Here is a 21,552-nt window from a genome sequence, read left to right as displayed (position 1 = left end):
AGCCAATCACTAACTTCTGGAACCTTCCCCGCTGCCTTCAAACATGCCACAATCATGCCCATCCTCAAAAAGCCATCCCTCGACCCAACCGCCTTGTCTAGCTACCGCCCTATATCGTTGCTCCCATTTGCCTCCAAAAGCCTTGTGCAACACGTTCACGCTGAACTTTCCTCTCCTGCCCTTACCAAAATTACTAATTACTTACAGCCAAAGCTGACAATTCTGTTCTCCTTCTTGACCTGTCCTCAGCCTTTGACACAGTAGACCACTGCCAGTCCTACTACAGATCCTCTCTTCCTTTGGCATCAAAAACTTGCCCTATCTTGGATCTCCTCATACCTTTTTAACCGCACATTTAGCATCTCCCACGCTACCTCCTCATCCCGCCCCCACTCTGGGAGTCTCTCAAGGCTCTGTCCTAGGACCACTACACTTCTCAATCTATACCCTTGGCCTGGGACAGCTCAAAATCTCACTGCTTCCAATACCATTTGTACGCTGATGACACCCAGATCTACCTCTCTGGCACAGATGTCACCGCTCTGCTGTCCAGAATTCCAGCATGTCTATCAGCCATATCCTCCTTTTCTCCTCTTGCTTCCTAAAGCTCAATGTGGACAAAACTGAACTCATCTTACCCCCATCTTGCGTATCTTCCCCACCTGATATTTCTATCACAATAAATGACGCCACACTTTCCCCAGTACCGGCAATCCGCTGCCTCGGAGTAACCCTTGAATCTTCCCTGTCCTTCAAACCCCATATCCAAGCTCTCGCCACCTCTTGTTGCCTGCAGCTCAAAAATTTCCAGAATCCCTCCATCTACTAAACTGGTTGTGCATGCCCTCAATCATCTCCCGCCTCGACAACAACAGCATGCTCCTCTGTGGCCTACCTGCTACCACTCTCACACCCCTCCAGTCCATCCTCAACTCTGCTGCGGGACTGGTTCATCTCTCGCATCGCTACTCCTCCGCTACCCCCCTTTGCAAATCTCTTCACTGGCCCCCAATTGCGCAGAATATCCAGTTCAAACTACAAACACTGACCTACAAAGCCATCCATAACCTTTCCTCTCTGTACATCTCTGAACTAATCTCCCGATATATTTCCTCACGTAATCTCCAGTCCTCCAAAGGCCACCTCCTCTCCTACACACTAATTCGTTCCTCACCCAATCGCCTCCAAGATTTCTCCCCATCCTATGGAATTCTGTGCCTCAACACGTCTGATTAGCCTCCACATTTGGATCCTTCAGACGGAACCTGAAAACCCATCTCTTCAAACAAGCTTACAGCCTGCCATGACCTTGCTTGCTGCAACCTCAACACCAAAGCTACTGCAACCACCCCCCAACCTACTGTCTCCTTCCCCGTTCCTGTAGAATGTCAAGAAATCCCTGCCTATGTGCTTATTATTCTCCTAAATCCCCGCCTCTGTTTAGTTATCATATCCCCCCCTCCCCTGCACATCACAGGGCCCTGTGACAAATATACATATGGATAGAGATATAGATATATATATACATACACACATACATATATTATATATACAGTACAGACCAAACGTTTGGACACACCTTCTCATTTAATGATTTTTATGTATTTTCATGACTATGAAAATTGTACATTCACACTGAAGGCATCAAAACTATGAATTAACACATGTGGAATTATATACTTAACAAAAAAGTGTGAAACAACTGAAAATATGTCTTATAGTCTAGGTTCTTCAAAGTAGCCACCTTTTGCTTTGATGACTGCTTTGCACTCTTGGCATTCTCTTGATGAGCTTCAAGAGGTAGTGGTAGTCACCGGAAATGGTTTTCAATTCACAGGTGTGCCCTGTCAGGTTTAATAAGTGGGATTTCTTGCCTTATTAATGGGGTTGGGACCATCAGTTGTGTTGTGCAGAAGTCTGGTGGATACACAGCTGATAGTCCTACTGAATAGACTATTAGAATTTGTATTATGGCAAGAAAAAAGCAGCGAAGAAAAACGAGTGGCCATCATTACTTTAAGAAATGAAGGTCAGTCAGTGCGAAAAATTGGGAAAACTTTGAAAGTGTCCCCAAGTGCAGTTGCAAAAACCATCAAGCGCTACAAAGAAACTGGCTCACATGAGGACTGCCCCAGTAAAGGAAGACCAAGAGTCACCTCTGCTTCTGAGGATAAGTTTATCTGAGTCACCAGCCTCAGAAATCGCATGTTAACAGCAGCTCAGATTAGAGACCAGGTCAATGCCACACAGAGTTCTAGCAGCAGAGACATCTCTACAACAACTGTTAAGAGGAGACTTTGTGCAGCAGGCCTTCATAGTAAAATAGCTGCTAGGAAACCACTGCTAAGGACAGGCAACAAGCAGAAGAGACTTGTTTGGGCTAAAGAACACAAGGAATGGACATTAGACCAGTGGAAATCTGTGCTTGGTCTGAGGAGTCCAAATTTGAGATCTTTGGTTCCAACCACCGTGTCTTTGTGCGACGCAGAAAAGGTGAACGAATGGACTCTACATGCCTTGTTCCCACCGTGAAGCATGGAGGTGGTGTGACGGTGTGGGGGTGCTTTGCTGGTGACACTGTTGGGGATTTATTCAAAATTGAAGGCATACTGAACCAGCATGGCTACCACAGCATCTTGCAGCGGCATACTATTCCATCCGGTTTGCATTTAGTTGGACAATCATTTATTTTGTCAACAGGACAATGACCCCAAACACATCTCCAGGCTGTGTAAGGGCTATTTGACCAAGAAGGAGAGTGATGGGGTGCTACGCCAGATGACCTGGCCTCCACATTCACCAGACCTGAACCCAATCGAGATGGTTTGGGGTGAGCTGGACCGCAGAGTGAAGGCAAAAGGGCCAACAAGTGCTAAGCATCTCTGGGAACTCCTTCAAGATTGTTGGAAGACCATTTCAGGTGACTACCTCTTGAAGCTCATCAAGAGAATGCCAAGAGTGTGCAAAGCAGTCATCAAAGCAAAAGGTGGCTACTTTGAAGAACCTAGAATATAAGACATATTTTCAGTTGTTTCACACTTTTTTGTTAAGTATATAATTCCACATGTGTTAATTTATATACACACACACATACATACACACACAAATATATCTATCCATCAAACTATACACTGTAGCTCACAAATCAGTTATATGGATGTCTGGCACAAAAATATCACTGCTAAGTGCCACATTGCGTAACTGCAGGGCAGTTTGATTAGCACATATGCATATATAGTAGCTCTATACAGCTACTCCACTGACGTCTCAACCTCAGTCACCTTACTGATTTAATAAATGTAACCAGGGCTGTGGAGTCGGTCTCCATTTAGGTGGAGTCGGTATAAAATGGACCGACTCTGAAAATATATAATAAATTGGGTACAGTAGTATAATGCAGGATGTGCTGTAAATGTTTTCCTAAGAATTTGGGAAAGTTATGAAATGTCCTATAAATGTCTGTTCTGTTCCTGATGTAAGGGTCTCTGATTAGGTGAGATGAATCTGTGCTGCACTTTATGTACACGCTCAGTAGTGAGGCCGTGCTGTGGAGTCGGAGGTTTAGCTTACCATGTTGGATTTACCAATCTGTCGGCGTTGCACCTCTGCCCTCAGCCCTGTGTACTCTGCCCATCTCCTGGCATGAACAAATGTCACATGACCACGGCAGCAATTATGGGATATTTGTATGTTAAGAGACAAGCGGGGAACAGAAGGCTAAAAACAGAAGAGCAACATCATATTGCTTTTTTTCACCATTATTAATTTAGATAGCAATTTGGTCCATTATTAAAGGGAATCTGTCACCCCCTGGCCCTTATCTGACCTCTAATATTGGCATACAGGTGATAGAAATGTAAATGTATACCTACCGCTATGGCCCAGAGTAGAGGTCTAGTTGATTTAAAATGTCTTTTTATTCAATCCGTATACTGATGCTTGGGGTGAAGAAATCCCCGCCTACTTTGTGAATTACAATGTTACCCAACCCCACTCCCCTGCATGTGACGTGCAGTCTCATCTTCCAGGTCCCGCGCACGCTCACCTCACCTTTAAAGGGAATGTGTCACCCCCCTGGGCGATATCAGACCTCTGGGCATAAAGGACTTTAATCAATTCTTTTTTCCATAGGCTTGGTGTCCGGGAGACGCCTAGCAATCCCCGCCTGTGTGCTTATTATTCCTTCAAATCCCTGCCTCTCTGCTTAATTATCATATCCCCCCTCCCCTGCACGTCACAGGGCCCTGTGACAGACCCTGTGACGTGCACTGTGCTCCCTGACTTCCGGGCATGCGCAGAGGGCCGCTCACATAGAGCGCGCTTTGCTTCATCCAGGCCCGTCTACCTGTGCTCTGCGCTGCAGGTTTCTATTGCGCAGGTGCCGGAAAGTGCCGGTGACTCCCGGCGCCTGCGCAATAGAACCCTGCAGCACAGTGCACGGAGAGTCGAGGCCGGGATGAAGCAAAGCGCGCTCTATGTGAGCGGCCCTCTGCGCATGCCCGGAAGTCAGGGAGCACAGTGCACCACACAGGGTCCTGTGACATGCAGGGGAGTGGGGGGATATGATAATTAAGCAGAGAGGCGGGGATTTAGGGGAATAATAAGCACATAAGCGGGGTTTGCTTCAAGCCTGTGGAAAAAATAATTAATTAAAGTGCTTTTCTCTGCAATCAGACCTCAGCTATGGGCCATGCAGGTATGTATAGATTAAGGCTGCGTGCCCACTATGCGTTTTTCAAGAGCTTTTGCCGTGGAATTTCCGCAGCGAAAACGCTTAAAAAACGCTTGGTAATATGTGCCCCATGGTCCCTAATGATAATCCGCATGTGCTGTGCGGAAATTTCCGCTGCGGATTATCAATGCGGAAAAATACGCAGCATGTCCATTAATTTTGCGGACACGCAGCGTAATTGTAAAATGGTACCTGTAAAAAAAAGAATTTAAAATAAAAAAATAAAGATTATACTTACCTTCTGATGTCCTCCCGGTCTCCTCAGCGATGCGTGCGGTGTGTTGGGCAGCTCGCGGTGGTGTGAGGACCTGACATGACGTAATTGAGTCATGAGACAGGTCACGCGACCACTGACGTCGGCGGTCGCGTGACCTGTCACATGACTCAATGACGTCATCGCATGTCCTTCACACCACCACGAGACACAGGGGAAACTGGACACATCAGAGAAGAAGACCACGGGCCATCGGAAGGCAAGTACATTCTTATTTTATTCATTTATTTTTATTTTCCTTTTTAACTATTACTTGGTCACACTATATATGCCGGTTGCATGGATTTATATAGTGTGACCAAGTTTCCAAGTGACGCTAAAATCGCTTTGAAAAGCGCTTGATAACCCGCATGTAGAAATGCATGCAAAAACGCTTGACAAACGCTTCTACCTGGCGGGAAAAACGCATGTAAAATCCGCATGCATTTCTGCATCGTGGGCACATAGCCTTACTTTTCTATAACCTGTATGGCCATAGTAGTGGTCTGATATCACCCGGGGGGTGACAGATTCCCTTTAACACGAGTCACACTTTTTTCTCCCGGTTATGTTTCCAGCAGTGATCTTGTGAGCAGACGCCAGGGAGTCACATAGCTAGGAGAAAAAAAAAGTGCGCCTTGTGTTAAAGGTGATGTGAGCATGAGCGGGACTTGGAAGACGAGACTGCATGTCACAGGGCAAGGGAGTGGGGGTGGGGGACATTGTAATTCATAAAGTAGGCGGGGATTTCTTCCCGTCCCCCAAGGATCAGTAAACAGATTGAATAAAAAGACATTTCAAACCAACCAGACCTCTAATATGAGGCATACAGGTATGTATAGATTTACATTTCTATTACCTGTATGCCCATATTAGAGGTCTCATATCTCCCAGGGGGTGACAGTTTCCCTTTAAGAGGTTGTCCAGCAGTGGTCACCCCCTTTAATTTCATCTAATGCACAGCATCTAGTGCTCTGAAAGAGTAAATCTACTAAACAGCAGAAAAGGTTTAAACATTTAGATTTTTTTTCATGCTTTTGCGGAATATAGTTACTTACAGTTAGGTCCATATATATTTGGACAGAGACAACATTTTTCTAATTTTGGTTCTAGACATTACCACAATGAATTTTAAACAAAACAATTCAGATGCAGTTGAAGTTCAGACTTTCAGCTTTCATTTGAGGGTGTCCACATTAAAATTGGATGAAGGGTTTAGGAGTTTCAGCTCCTTAACATGTGCCACCCTGTTTTTAAAAGGGACCAAAAGTAATTGGACAGATTAAATAATTGTAAATAAAATGTTCATTTCTAGTACTTGGTTGAAAACCCTTTGTTGGCAATGACTGCCTGAAGTCTTGAACTCATGGACATCACCAGACGCTGTGTTTCCTCCTTTTTGATGCTTTGCCAGGCCTTCACTCCGGTGGTTTTCAGTTGCTGTTTGTTTGTGGGCCTTTCTGTCTGAAGTTTAGCCTTTAACCAGTGAAATGCATGCTCAATTGGGTTGAGTTCAGGTGACTGACTTGGCCATTCAAGAATATTCCACTTCTTTGCTTTATTAAACTCCTGGGTTGCTTCGGCTTTATGTTTTGGGTCATTGTCCATCTGTAGTATGAAACGACGACCAATCAGTTTGGCTGCATTTGGCTGGATCTGAGCACACAGTATGGCTCTGAATACATCAGAATTCATTCGGCTACTTCTGTCCTTTGTCACATCATCAATAAACACTAGTGACCCAGTGCCACTGGCAGCCATGCATGCCCAAGCCATCACACTGCCTCCGCCGTGTTTTACAGATGATGTGGTATGCTTTGGATCATGAGCTGAACCACGCCTTCACCATACTTTTCTCTTTCCATCATTCTGGTAGAGGTTGATCTTGGTTTCATCTGTCCAAAGAATGTTCTTCCAGAACTGTGCTGGCTTTTTTAGATGTTTTTAGCAAAGTCCAGTCTAGCCTTTTTATTCTTGATGCTTATGAGTGGCTTGCACCGTGCAGTGAACCCTCTGTATTTACTTTCATGCAGTCTTCTCTTTATGGTAGATTTGGATATTGATACGCCTACCTCCTGGAGAGTGTTGTTCACTTGGTTGGCTGTTGTGAAGGGGTTTCTCTTCACCATGGAGATTATTCTAAGATCATCCACCACTGTTGTCTTCCGTGGGCGCCCAGGTCTTTTTGCATTGATGAGTTCACCAGTGCTTTCTTTCTTTCTCAGGATGTACCAAACTGTAGATTTTGCCACTCCTAATATTGTAGCAATTTCTTGGATGTTTTTTTTTCCTGTTTTTGCAGCTTAAGGATGGCTTGTTTCACCTGCATGGAGAGCACCTTTGACCGCATGTTTACTTCACAGCAAAACCTTCCAAATGCAAGCACTACACCTCAAATCAACTCCAGGCCTTTTATCTGCTTAATTGAGAATGACATAACGAAGGGATTGCCCACACCTGTCCATGAAATAGCCTTGGAGTCAATTGTCCAATTACTTTTGGTCCCTTTAAAAACAGGGTGGCACATGTTAAGGAGCTGAAACTCCTAAACCCATCATCCAATTTTAATGTGGATACCCTCAAATGAAAGCTGAAAGTCTGAACTTCAACTGCATCAGAATTGTTTTGTTTAAAATTCATTGTGGTAATGTCTAGAACCAAAATTAGAAAAATGTCGTCTCTGTCCAAATATATATGGACCTAACAGTAGATTCAAGTACTTCTGGGGATTGAAAACATTCTCTCCTTAACTCAAACTGATGTATAAAACCATCATGATCAGGTCACTTTGTGCACTGCTTGAGGGATCTGTACGGTACAGCCTCTGCATCGGAGCAGCAGGAGCTCAATTGATATACACAGCCAGGATTCTGATGTGTTCTCACCAGTTTTAGCAGTTCAATCTGATATGCCGATAGTGACAACAGCACACAAAGAATCTGACCAATAAAAAGAGCGCTCCCTTTGTCAGACCATCATCAGCACCTCTAATGTGCGCAGCGGTGCCAATGGACTATGGCAACCAAGAGCCCGAAAATGGCCTTTTGGTCTGCCATACAGTACAGTTTAACAGATACTGCCAGAGTCAGGGTTTGATAGGTTGACGGGGATAAATTAGGTAATCCACTGTAGCGATGTGCGTTAACAATATGATCATGAGATTTTATGTTCAAGTTCCCTTAGGGTACTAATATTGTAGTGTAAAAAATGTATATATATCCTTTGAAAAACATTCCGTATCTCTGATTACTATAATGATATCAACATTTATGCTAAGCTGCATGGTGAACAATGCAAAGTGTATGTATATATGTGTGTTTTATATACACACATATACATACATTTGTAATTTTTTCTATTTCCACCTATAAATACAATTCATTCCACAAAAGACAGGCCTTCATTCAGCTAGATCTTCAAAAAATGTGATGAAAAAAAATATATATTTGTCCTAAAGACCCCAAAATTAAGGGGTTAAAGGGATTTTCCAATTTTTAAAAGTGATCGTATACAATAGCGTGTACAGACAGACCAGGATGGTCCAAATATTTTACATTTGAAGAAACTTAATCTAGTCGGCTTCTGATTAACAATGATGTATGAGATAAGACTTTGTTGTACTCTACATAGTCATTTTGGGGGAAATTTACAAATTCAGATCAGTTTCTGTATATGCCTTGCAAACATAATAAAAGACATGAAAGAAAAAAAAAACAGAAAAACAAACCATCATGGAGACCGTCTTCTCTTTCGCTATGAGCATGGAATTTTTCTATAGTCTGACAGCCCAGTAACTTCATGCTGTTTGTTTGACCTCTTAAAAATAGGGTATTCGCTGAAAGATCCAGGTTATACCTTTCCTCACAGTATTCCAAGTTCTGTAAAAAAAAATAAAGAAAGAATAATTGACATATAGATAGATAGATTTATATTATAGGAATAGATATACCCAGTCTAGCCTCTCCCTGCCCCACTCCAGGTGGTTGACAGGTCTGTACCATGTGTGTGTACATAGGAGGAGACCTGTCAAAATCAATCAACTGGACCGGGCAGGAACAAGTGAGCCAAGGACCATGCCGGATTTGTCAGGTCTATTTCTATAGTCCATGGCTGGCTTTTCAAACAAATTTTTCTCTGAAATGCTGCGGGGTTCCAGTGAAAAGTGTACACGGCTGTAATCGTACAACCACGATGTTTCATGCCATCTGTAATTCAGGCAGTGTGAATCTAGTGGCAGCTCATCAAGCCTCACATTTGAATCAATTTGAAGCCCTATAGGCTCTGTTTTGGCAGATGGTGCAAAGGGTTAAAACCTAGCCCTACAGATTCTGATTAAGTGCACCTGGATTTCTCTGCATATAGCCAGGCTAGGTGTTCACCTTAGTCAGTCAGCTGGGGAAGACTAAGCAGAGTGGGTTGTGTTGGAGATGTTAGAGAGAGACAAGCCAGAATTCCACTCTGAGAAGAGACTGCACAGGCCATGTGCGCCAAACTGCAAATATGAGTGGTTGCTTTGGACAATAGCAGTTTTGTTTGACCAAACTTGGACTAGCTGAGTCGTGTATGAGTAGCCAAGGTCTATTTTGTTCAGTTAGTGCCTGGACAAGGCTAGGGATTTTGTGTTTATGGTTTTGTTTTCTTTAAAAAATAAAATCCAGTGCCTGTGTAAAAGCCGTCTACTGCCGAGCATGAATCCCTACACAATATATGCAAGGACTTAAACATAACCAAAGACAGCAAGGGACACAGGAGAGATGTAGTGGAAAGTGAACAGTGACCACCAGCTGGAGGTGGGTGAAGATCCTAAAGCAGTCAAATGTGTATACATCCATAATGTAAATAAAGTGGTAACAGAACAAACAATGACAGTGTGAATGTTGTAATAAAACAAAGCTCCTGACCAGAAGTGTCACTCGAGGAGGAGCACTCACCAAGGAAGTAAGGAGGGTTCAGAGCTGTGAGGTGCTCTACAGACAACTTGAGAATGCCCCCTTTACATTACAAACCATACAGAATAAAAATATACAGACATCTTACCTCATACATAATTTGTCCTGATGGTAAACGTTTTCTGTCCCCAAAAGCCAACTGCAGCAAATGAAAGCTTAAATCTCTACCACTATAGTAGAAAAGATTAAAAGGTTATGATGAGAACATAACTGGAGAGCTAAAGAAATGACAAAATACAGAACTCTTAATTTTGAAATGTAAAATAATTTGGGGGAAAGGATGCAATGTTAGTAATTGGATTTTAACAATTACCTTTGACTCGTTTGGACAGCCCAAAGGTAACAGCAGTTTCGGGGGTCATTCTCAGGTTCTTGAAAAGTGACGGAGAAAACAGGAACTCTGCCCCCTTCAATTTGAACATGGTATCTGAAAAAAAAAAAAAATATATAATATATATATATATATATATATACACACATTAAGTCATTAAAATGTCCTAAGCGACATACAATTATGATTTATCCCAGATGATAACTGCATGCAGAGCTGCTATAATAACACATCACGGCTTCTGGATATCCGGCCTGTACAAACATGATGCAGCCCACCACACTAAGCGCCGGCAAGCACGTTTCACACCGGTTAAAGAGAACCTGCCAGCAGATTTTAGTCCTATAAACTAAAGGCATGGCCATAATAGCACGGCGATGCTGATTAATATGATACCTGGTGTGAAGGGATGCGCTCAGTGGCTGCTGATTACTCATCTTATAAAGTTTTCATAAAATGGTGTCTTGTGCTTCAGGACAGGGCGTGGGGGCTGGGTCGTCTTCTGGTTCTCCACCCCTCCACACCAGACTCCTCTATTTCTGGAGCAGGTAACAGATTATTCAGGGACCCGCATACTTTATAAAATTCCACAACGCACCCATCACTGCATATGCAGCGCCTCTGACGCACACAAGACGTCATTTTCTGAAAACGTCATAAAGGTGAGTATTCAACAGCCACTGAGCGGATCCCTTCACATCAGGTATCAGTAATCAGCACCACAGTGCTATTATCGCCATGCCTTTAATTTAAAGGGCTAAATCCTGCTGACAGGTTCGCTTTAATCATTGTGGTCCGATGTTTGATTGAGTCTGTAGCAAAATATCAAAGTGCTCTACATAGCGCCTGCAGTGAAAATCATTTTTGGTGCTCATTCTGGTTTTTCCAAATTCTCAAAATCATTACATTAAAATGTTCAGATTTTTTAACCCCTTTCTAACATTGTGCGTAATAATACGTCCCTGTGCCCTGGACCTTATGGACCAGGTAAGTATTATTACTTCTCGGCGATCGCGCCCACACAAGTTGTGCAGCCGCGGTTGCCGGCGGGTGCCAGCTGATACCGGGAACCCAGAGCCAGGAGCAGTGTCCGCACCGCTCCCAGCACTTTAACCCCTTAAATGCTGCGATCGCAGCATTTAGCGAGCGAGCAGAAAAACAAATGCCGCTCTGCTCTTGAATCGGAGACCCAGTGACATCATTGCCATGGTGTGGAAAGAAGGAGAAAGAGCCACAGGTACAAAGAGCCAGGCACCCAAATATTTGTATTACAAAAATATATAACATTTTATTGAACAGAAGTTTGACAAAAAGACATTAGACCACACAAAAAACATTAAAAGCATTTAAAAAAGGAAAGCAAAACCACGTGAGGGCGTAATATCCCACACATGCACCAACAGGTTAACTAGAATAGAAAAATCAGTCATCATTCAAGACATGTGTCATAGTGACCATAAAGAAAGTCATAAATAGCCCAAGATAGAAAAGTACATGATCATAAGGTTCAATAGTGAATGACTATAAAGTGCAGTAGTATATAGAATATTGATACAATACAAGATGCATAAATAGGATCAATCAAAAGAGAGGAGGACATCTAATAATATCGCCTAAACATCCTGATCATAATGTTAATCATAAACCATCTACTATGCAGGCACTCAGAGTTCAAAGGTATACAGAGTGTAATATAATAACTGTATGCGCTATTAAGAGGTCAAAGTTAGTATACCTGTTGTGGTCACCCACGCGTATCGCTGCCCACTAGCAGCTTCGTCAGGGGTCACATGACTGTCGGCTAAAATATGGAAAACTTATAGCTCTCAAAATATAGTGATGCAAAAAAACAAAAATGTTTTTTAGTGTGTGACAGCTACCAAAGATAAAAACCCGATCTAATCACTCACACCGCATGAGGAACGGCGTAAAAAATTAAAACAATTCTTCATCTGCTGCTTTGTTCATTCTGCCTCCCAAAGATCGCAGTATGGCTCGGCTCACATTTATCCTGCGCTCTGTGCTGAGCGCTTACGCTAGGGCTTCCTTGTAAGTATGCGATTCAGAAGGAACCCCCAGCGGAAGATTCCCTGTAATGAGGCAGATGGAGGCACCGTGGACGCCGTCTGGCCTGTGATCCAACATTGTCAGTCTTTTTATTAGGCGTGCATAAAAGTGCCGTCGGACACAGTTTTGTGAACCACTGAAAAACAGGACACAGCTAAAGAGAGGCCAGACTGAGTCCAGAGTAAGGCCGGTTTCACGCGTCTTGATATTTCCGGTAAAGGAAATACTGGTACCGGAGATAACCGTGTCCGTGTGTACCTGTGTGACATACGTGTGGCAACTGTGTGCCGCATCAGGAGCACACGAACTGGCACCTGGGAATCAGTGGTAAAGTTAACGCTGTTCCCAAGCGCTGGGTGATCAATGCTGCCCTCATCATTATCCCATGCCGATGCATCAGCACGAGCAAGGAACAATGTTGACAGTAGTATTCTGCTTCCGGTGTGTCCTGGTGTAAAAATAAAATTTTACATTCAAATAGCCAAGTCAGGGCCCCTTCCCTTCCGAGCCCCGCCATGCCCCTAAACAGTGGTTTTCCCTCACATTTGGGGTATCTGCGTGCTCAGGAGAAAGTGCACAACAAACTTTGGGATCCATTTTATCCTGTTACGCTTGCAAAAATGAAAAAAAAAAAATTGGGTCTAAAGTAGAATGTTCAGTGTTTTCTTCCACATTCCAACAATTCCTGTGAAGCACCTGAAGGGTTAATAAATGTATTGAATGTGGTTTTGAGCACCTTGAGGGGTACAATGTTTAGAATGGTGTCACTTTTGGGCATTTTCTGTCATAAAGGCCCCTCAAGGTCACTTCAAATGTGATGTGGTCCCTAAACAAATAGTTTTGTAAATTTTGTTGTAAAAATGAGAAAACACTGGTCAACTTTTAACCCTTCTAACAAAGAAAAATGTTGGTTTTAAAATTGTGCTGATGTAAAGTAGACATGTGGGAAATGTTATGTATTAACTATTTTGTGTGACACATCTCTCTGATTTAAGGGCATAAAAATTCAAAGTTTGAAAATTGCAAAATTTTCTAAGTTATCGCCAAATTTCGAATTTTTTCACAAATAAACGTAAATCATATCAAATAAATGTTACCACTATCACAAATTGCAATATGTCATGAAAAAAAACAAATCTCAGAATCAGTGGGATCCGTTGAAGCGTTCCAGAGTTATTGCATGAAAGGGAGACTGGTCAGAGTTGTAAAAATTGCGCTGGTGATTAACGTTCAAACAAACTTCGGGGGTAAAGGGGTTAAGCATTTCCCACCTCCCATTGGCTTTCAATGCAACTTGGACAGAATAAAAAAAAATTATATATATATATATATATATATATATATATATATATATATATATATATATATATATATATATATATATATATATATATATATATATATATATATATATATATATATATATATATATATATATATATATATATATATATAGCCTTGAATTTTACCACAAAAAACTGGGAAAATGTATTGACTTGGGTATAAGCCTAGGGTGGGAAATGCAGCAGCTACTGGTAAATTTCCCCATCCTGGTGTGCATATCATCCTCATCCCCAATCCTGGTATGCATGGCCCCCATCAATGCACACATGAAAAAAAATAACACTTCTACTCACCTTCCCTCTGCTCCAGTGCTGCGTCCTGTTCTTCCAGCAGCTGATGAGCGCATGACGCCACTGCCATGCGCCCTCAGACGCTGAGGTGAGCTGCCGGGATATTCACTTCTCTCCACGCCGGGACTATGGGCGTGGAGTGGAGTGAATATTCATTTTCTTTAATAGCGCAGTGTCAGTCGCAGCAGTCTGCTTCCTGCAGCAGCTCAGCGATACTGTGTGCTCCAATAGCGTGCACAGAGGATCGCTGAGCCAGTGGCTGCGACTGACAGTGTGCGCTATTAAAGAAAATTAATATTCACTCCTCTCCACCCCCATGGGCGTGGAGAAGAGTGAATATTAATTTTCTTTAGCAGCAGGCACACATGGTAGCTGCAGCAGCCGGCTACTGCCTGTGCACCGCTCTTCCGCCGCAACCTCTCCCACCCCACAGCCAGAATGTAAGTATATACTCGAGTATAAGCCGAGGTTTTTTTTTTTTTTTCAGCATAAAAAAATAAATGTGCTGAAAAAGTTAGCTTATACACGAGTATATGCCGTAGCTTTGAAAAAAATCATTATATACACACATTTTAATCAAAGTTATATATTAAATTACTATGTACAATAATGTGTGGCCAGAAAAAAATACCAATTTTCCCTAATAAAACAAGCTTAATACAGCCACGTGAGGGAAAATCTTGAAATGTATCTAAGAATGAAGTAATGCATTTGAATATGGAAAAATAAACAAAACTTTACTTACTCTCGTCTTAAAGTTTTCATGTTCCATAAAGAGAGGTATCCATCAGAGAATCCTACAGCCAGGTGAATAGTTCTAGCTATATAGCTGACTGTGGTGACCATGGCTCCAGAAGGTGCAAGCAGCTGAAGACCTATGTGTCGTCTCTCTCGATTAGCCGCTTTTCGGAGTTTAGGGATTTCTGCAGGTATCCCACTAATGACTTCAAGGTCTATAAATAAATTGACAGAAACAAGCATTTCAACATTAAAAGGGGTTGTCACTAACACCTTCTTAAAACTAAACGTTCAGCCCTGATAAAAAAACAAACAAAAGAAACAACTTGTACTCGCCTCCCATGCCGGCTCCATTCCAGCGGTGTCAGCACTCGCGGTCCCGGGTCTGTGATGCGGTGGAATGACCTGTGATGCCCGGCGCCCAATCACTGCTGGCGTCAGAGTCCCGGCCTTCAGACAAACTAAACATGAAGAAGAAATCTGGGATCCTCCATGTTCAGTTTGTATGAAGGCGCAGACTGACGCCAGCACTGATTGGGCGCCGGGCATCACAGGTCATTCCACCGCATCACAGACCCGGGACCGCGAGTGCCGACATCGCTGGAACGGAGCCGGCACGGGATGTGAATATAGGGTTTTTTTATTGGGGGCCGAACATTTCGTTTAAGGGGTTGTCCCAGTAGTGGACAACCCCTTTAAGTCTATTTGCCTGTAATTACATAAGCTGTCGTGTTTGTATATGAGGAACAAACATTTGTTACATTTCCTCTCTGATTTTCAGTGGAATAAGTTGTTAAGTAAAGACTAGCTATGATGTCTCCTATACAGACATGAGGGGCTCCTGCTCTCCTGCCCCTATGCAGAACACAGAAAAGTAGCATGGCTATAATACAGCAGTACAACCAGCAGTAAGGTGATATAAAACACATTTTAGCTGTGTTTTTTTTTTTCAGAGGGAATGGCGAGTTTTGGAAAAAAAAATCTCATCACTCTCAGATCTCACTTCCAGCATTTACAGTCATTACAAGGGCCAGGAACCCCCTGGAAAACCAATAGGAGAAGAGCTACGCTGTCATGTCATTACATCCAACACAACCTATCCCAGGTACAGGGGAATAATACCAACAGCCGCAGAACGTTTGTTAAAAGGGAAAATAAAAAAAACTACATTTTAGTCAGCTCTTCAGCCACTTTATCAGGAGGCAGCAAGTTAAACATGCAAAAAGCGATGAGCGGTTTGTAGTATTGATTTCAGCGTTGGTTATAGAATCAGTGACCACTTAAAAGGAGTTTTGAATAACAATTGGGAATCTGAAAAAGGTCTGTCCGTATTAAGAACATTGGAGTAAAGCTCGCTCCTAGATACCCATTTTGTTCTGGACGTTTTAAAATGCCCAAACTGAAGCAAAACCGAAGTCCACCCTCGCCACCTCCCTGCACCATCTTGATTTGTGCTTCTCCTTACACCAAGTCTCATTATGTCCTACCAAAAGACAGATCCTGCAACAAATATAAGGACAGGAGGGAGGAATTCCCAAACTAAGTGAGCAAGTGCTATAATGTGTAAATGATAGATACTACTGCAGCAAATCCCTCGCCTCTCTTTACTGTTTTACACTAGATTAAATTTACTTCTTCCCTTAAATATATTACGGTTTCTTTAAATACAAGTTATACAATATTTTAATAGACCTTCTACATTAATTCTCTACAGTTTTCAATACCTCCATTTGATGTAATTGAATAGAAACCTTTAATTTGCCTAGTGAAAGTCAGTCTTGGTAATACAAGACACATACGGGCATAGCTCATAACTACAGGTGCTTCTCACAAAATTAGAATATCATCAAAAAGTTAATTTATTTCAGTTCTTCAAAACAGAAAGTGAAACTTATACAGTGCCTACAAGTAGTATTCAACCCCCTGCAGATTTAGCTGGTTGACACATGCGGAATTAACTTGGCATTGTGACATTTGTACTGTAGATCAGCCTGGAAGTGGGAAATGCACTGCAAATTTTTTTTTTTTTTTTAAAAAAAACGTTAAAAGTTAATTCAGAGTGTCATTTATTATTCAACCCCTCAAACCACAAGAATTCTGTTTGGTCCCCCTAAAGTATTAAGAAGTAGTTCAGGCACCAAGAATAATGAGTTTCACATGTGTGGATTAAAGATCACTTTTGCCAGCCTTTTCAGACTATTTAAGAACCTCCCCAAACTTGTGAACAACACTCAGACATGGTCAACATGGGAAAGACAAAGGAGCATTCCAAGGCCATCAGAGACAAGATCGTGGAGGGTCACAAGGCTGGCAAGGGGTACAAAACCCTTTCCAAGGAGTTGGGCCTACCTGTCTCCACTGTTGGGAGCATCATCCGTAAGTGGAAGGCTTATGGAACTACTGTTAGCCTTCCACGGCCTGGACAGCCTTTGAAAGTGTCCTCCCGTGCCGAGGCCAGGCTTGTCCGAAGAGTCAAGGCTAACCCAAGGACAACAAGGAAGGAGCTCCGGGAAGATCTCATGGCAGCGGGGACATTGGTTTCAGTAAATACCATAAGTAATGTACTCTACCGCAATGGTCTCCGTTCCAGACGAGCCCGTAAGGTACCTTTACTATTAAAGCGTCATGTCAAGGCTCGTCTACAGTTTGCTCATGATCACTTGGAGGACTCTGAGACAGACTGGTTCAAGGTTCTATGGTCTGATGAGACCAAGATCGAGATCTTTGGTGCCAACCACACACGTGACGTTTGGAGACTGGATGGCACTGCATACGACCCCAAGAATACCATCCCTACAGTCAAGCATGGTAGTGGCAGCATCATGCTGTGGGGCTGTTTCTCAGCCAAGGGGCCTGGCCATCTGGTCCGCATCCATGGGAAGATGGATAGCACGGCCTACCTGGAGATTTTGGCCAAGAACCTCCGCTCCTCCATCAAGGATCTTAAGATGGGTAGTAATTTCATCTTCCAACAAGACAACGACCCAAAGCACACAGCCAAGAAAACCAAGGCCTGGTTCAAGAGGGAAAAAGTCAAGGTGTTGGAGTGGCCTAGTCAGTCTCCTGACCTTAACCCAATTGAAAACTTGTGGAAGGAGCTCAAGAATAAAGTCCACATGAGACACTCAAAGAACCTAGATAACTTGGAGAAGATCTGCATGGAGGAGTGGGCCAAGATAACTCCACAGACCTGTGCCGGCCTGATCAGGTCTTATAAAAGACGATTAGCTGTAATTGCAAACAAGGGTTATTCCACAAAATATTAAACATAGGGGTTGTATAATAATTGACCCACACTTTTAGGTTTAAAATTTAATAAAATTCAACTGAGCAACATAACTTTTTGGTTCGTAAGATTTATGCTTCTGTTCATAAAAACTACTCTCGTTTGCAGTTTGAAGGCTCTAACTTATTTGCATCTTATCAAACCAGCTAAATCTGCAGGGGGTTGAATACTACTTGTAGGCACTGTATATTATATAGAGTCGTTACAGACAGAGTGATCTATTTCAAGTGTTTATTTCTGTTAATATTGATGATTATGGCTTACAGCCAATGAAAACGCAAAAGTCAGTATCTCAGTATATTAGAATACTTTATAACAGCTTGAAAAATGAAATAAAATCCGAAATGTATGTTCAGTAAATAATACTTGGTCGGGGCTCCTTTTGCATCAATTACTGCATCAATGCGGCAATGTGGCATGGAGGCGATCAGCCTGTGGCACTGCTGAGGTGTTATGGAAGCCCAGGTTGCTTTGATAGCAGCCTTCAGCTCGTCTGCATTGTTGGGTCTGGTGTCTCTCCTCTTCCTCTTGACAATACCCCATAGATTCTCTATGGGGTTAAGGTCAGGCGAGTTTGCTGGCCAATCAAGCACAGTGATACTATGGCTTTTAAACCAGGTATTGGTACTTTTGGCAGTGTGGACAGGGGCCAAGTCCTGCTGGAGAATGAAATTTCCATCTCCAAAAAGCCTGTCCGCAGAGGGAAGCGTGAAGTGCTCTAAAATGTCCTGGTAGACGGCTGCGCTGACTTTGGTCTTGATAAAACACAGTGGACCTACACCAGCAGATGACATGGCTCCCCAAACCATCACTGATTGTGGAAACTTCACACTAGACCTCAAGCAGCTTGGATTGTGGCCTCTCCACTCTTCCTCCAGACTCTGGGACCTTGATTTCCAAAAGAAATGCTAAATTTACTTTCATCTGAAAACAACACCTTCGACCACTGAGCAACAGTCCAGATCTTTTTCTCCTTGCCCAGGTAAGACGCTTCTGGCGTTGTCTATTGGTCATAAGTGGCTTGACACAAGGAATGTGATACTTGTAACCCATGTCATGGATACGTCCGTGTGGTGGCAGCTCTTGAAGCAATGACTTCAGCAGCAGTCCACTCCATGTGAATCTCCCCCTAATTTTTGAATGGCCTTTTCTTAATCATTTCAAGGTTGCGTTTATCCCGGTTGTTTGTGCACCTTTTCCTGCCACACTTTTTCCTTCTGCTCAACTTTCCATTAATATGCTTTGATACAGCACTCTGAACAGCCAGCTTCCTTAGCAATGACCTTTTGTGGCTTACCCTCCTTGTGGAGTGTGTCAATGACTGCCTTCTGGACATCTGTCAAGTCAGCAGTCTACCCCATGATTGTGGAGCTTATTGAAACAGACTAAGGGACCTTTTTAAATGCTTAGAATTAAGAAACACCTGCAAAGGCTTCCTAATTTACTGAGATAATGACTTGTGTTTTCATTGGTTGTAAGCCATAATCATCAACATTAACAGAAATAAACACTTGAAATAGATCACTGTTTGTAATGACTCTATGTAATATAGGAGTTTCACTTTTTGTATTGAAGAACTGAAATAACATTTTTGATGATATTCTAATTTAGTGAGAAGCACGTGTGTACACAGCGCTGTAGCTATGTGCCCATCACATGACCAGTGCAAAATGTTTATCCACCAGAAGCAAACAATGAATATTACTAATAAAGGACAGCAAGCAGACATCTTAAAAACCAAGAGGAATGAATACAGACAATATATCGCAAAGGCACTAAAGAGGTTAATGGCATTATGTTGTTTTTTGTGAAATCATAAAGGGAATTCCAAATCAAGTAAATAGCATAATGCTGATATGTGATATGCCATCACTTGATCTCTGGGGCCCCAAACCAATTTGGGGTGGGGGGGGCGCAGTTGGGGCTCTTAATTTTTTTTCTGCACAAAGGTGGTCGTGATATCTGAACTGTGCTGGGAAAGGCAAAGAGCCCCATCCACATGAATGAAGAAGTGCCGCAGCAGGTGGCCTCACACCAATGTTCAGAAGGGAAAGGTTATTCCTAGGATTGTTGGGTGCTCTAGAGGTCAGACCCCTTGTGTTTATTGTGTGCTGACAAATCCGAGTAATATGCCATCAATTACTAAAATGTGGTCACCCCTTTAACACAACTTGATTTAGTTTTGTTAAAATACCTTTTAAAAATCCTGATTTATTAAGAAAAATACCTGACGCTTCCAGCTCATCTTGATTGCAAGAGATATCATCTAAACATAGATCAATAAGAAGAACATGCCCAACATCTGTAACCACAGCTGCCACGCCAAAGAACCATCTTAGACTCTGGTGTAAATGCTGAGTACTGGCATTGGCTCCGCCATCATTCACTAAGGGTTCAACAGCCGTTACCTGAAAGCACAAGAAAATATATAAATTATAACAGTTTCCCAAAAAGGATCGAGCAAATCAATCAAGTTTAGAAGTGCTTACCGAGCCAGGGAGCGCCACTGCTTTAACAACTTTTGAAATGCCGACATCATACAAGCAAAGAACACTGCCTTCTGCTTCAAGCAGACCCACAAGAAGTCCTGTCTTCTTCTGCCATGAAAACTCTTTGACAGCGACAACAGTGGGAGGTCTCTCAGTCACTGAGCTAAAACAGTATGCAGAAAGTCTTTCACCCGTTACTGAATTGGTAACTTCAAGCTGGGGTCCACATGCGAGCCAAGCAAGCCCAGCTCTCCCTTTACAGAAAAGAGAAATAAATTACACACATGCACTGCCAACCTTTTCTGAGCCTATAACTTCATATTTGTAAAAACAGATTAAAGATATCAGTTTTTACAAGAAACACTGGGCATATGCCCCCACAACAGAGAGTTAGCTGCATAGTATAGGGGATAATTGTTAGATCGGTGTAAGGCAGGGCTCGCACAACTGTATTTCACAGTCCGTATATGAAGCACAAGGTCCAAAACGTACCGCTTCAGACCCGAAGCTGTAAGCTAAGGTTGGGAAGCCGGCCACGAGGTCAGGCGATGCAGCCCGTATACGGACCACAAGATACGCTTGTATGAACTCCACTTTAGTCCTACTTTTACCCCACCAATCTAACAATCATCACTTATCAGAAAAGATTAAAGAAGACTGGAAAAAAAAAAACCTTTACCATTCATTTGGTAAAACAATGAGCAAACAGACCATCGTTCTATTAGATGTTACATATCTCTTACCTGGGGTAAACTTTGCACGCAAGACAGATTCCAGGTTAATTTCATCCTCCTGGAGAGCTTCTATTGTGGTCTCCGGAAATTGCAGCAAGCTGCTAGTTACTTGGGCCTCAAGATTCGGCATCTTATTTTTCTTTCAGAAGAAAAACAAGAATTTGAAATTAAACAAAGTAAATGAAAACACAGTAATATTACAATATATATATATATATATATATATATATATATATATATATATATATATATATATATATATATATATATATATATATATATATATATATATATATATATATATATATATATATATAAGCACAGAAAGGACACTCCAGT

The 21,552-nt window shown here is 42.3% G+C and overlaps 1 protein-coding gene across 1 annotated transcript in view; it reads right to left on the bottom strand.

Annotated features, from left to right (window-relative positions):
- The window catches only part of LOC141273778 (protein ELYS-like), a 113,166-nt gene that overhangs the window by 83,117 nt on the left and 8,497 nt on the right, over positions 1-21,552 (bottom strand). Inside the window, exons 2-8 of the mRNA XM_073686122.1 lie at positions 21,223-21,352; positions 20,480-20,733; positions 20,218-20,398; positions 14,712-14,919; positions 10,248-10,361; positions 10,023-10,104; positions 8,713-8,863 (exon numbers count right to left, since the gene is read on the bottom strand). Coding sequence (XP_073542223.1) covers positions 8,713-8,863; positions 10,023-10,104; positions 10,248-10,361; positions 14,712-14,919; positions 20,218-20,398; positions 20,480-20,733; positions 21,223-21,352 — 1,120 coding nt within the window. The remainder of the gene's footprint in view (positions 1-8,712; positions 8,864-10,022; positions 10,105-10,247; positions 10,362-14,711; positions 14,920-20,217; positions 20,399-20,479; positions 20,734-21,222; positions 21,353-21,552) is intronic.

This window comes from Phyllobates terribilis, unplaced genomic scaffold, assembly GCF_046119375.1.
Source record: "Phyllobates terribilis strain yellow unplaced genomic scaffold, ASM4611937v1 Scaffold_5__5_contigs__length_657084704, whole genome shotgun sequence".
In the NCBI taxonomy this organism is placed as follows: Eukaryota; Metazoa; Chordata; class Amphibia; order Anura; family Dendrobatidae; genus Phyllobates; species Phyllobates terribilis.
This window is presented reverse-complemented; position numbering and strand designations above follow the sequence as displayed.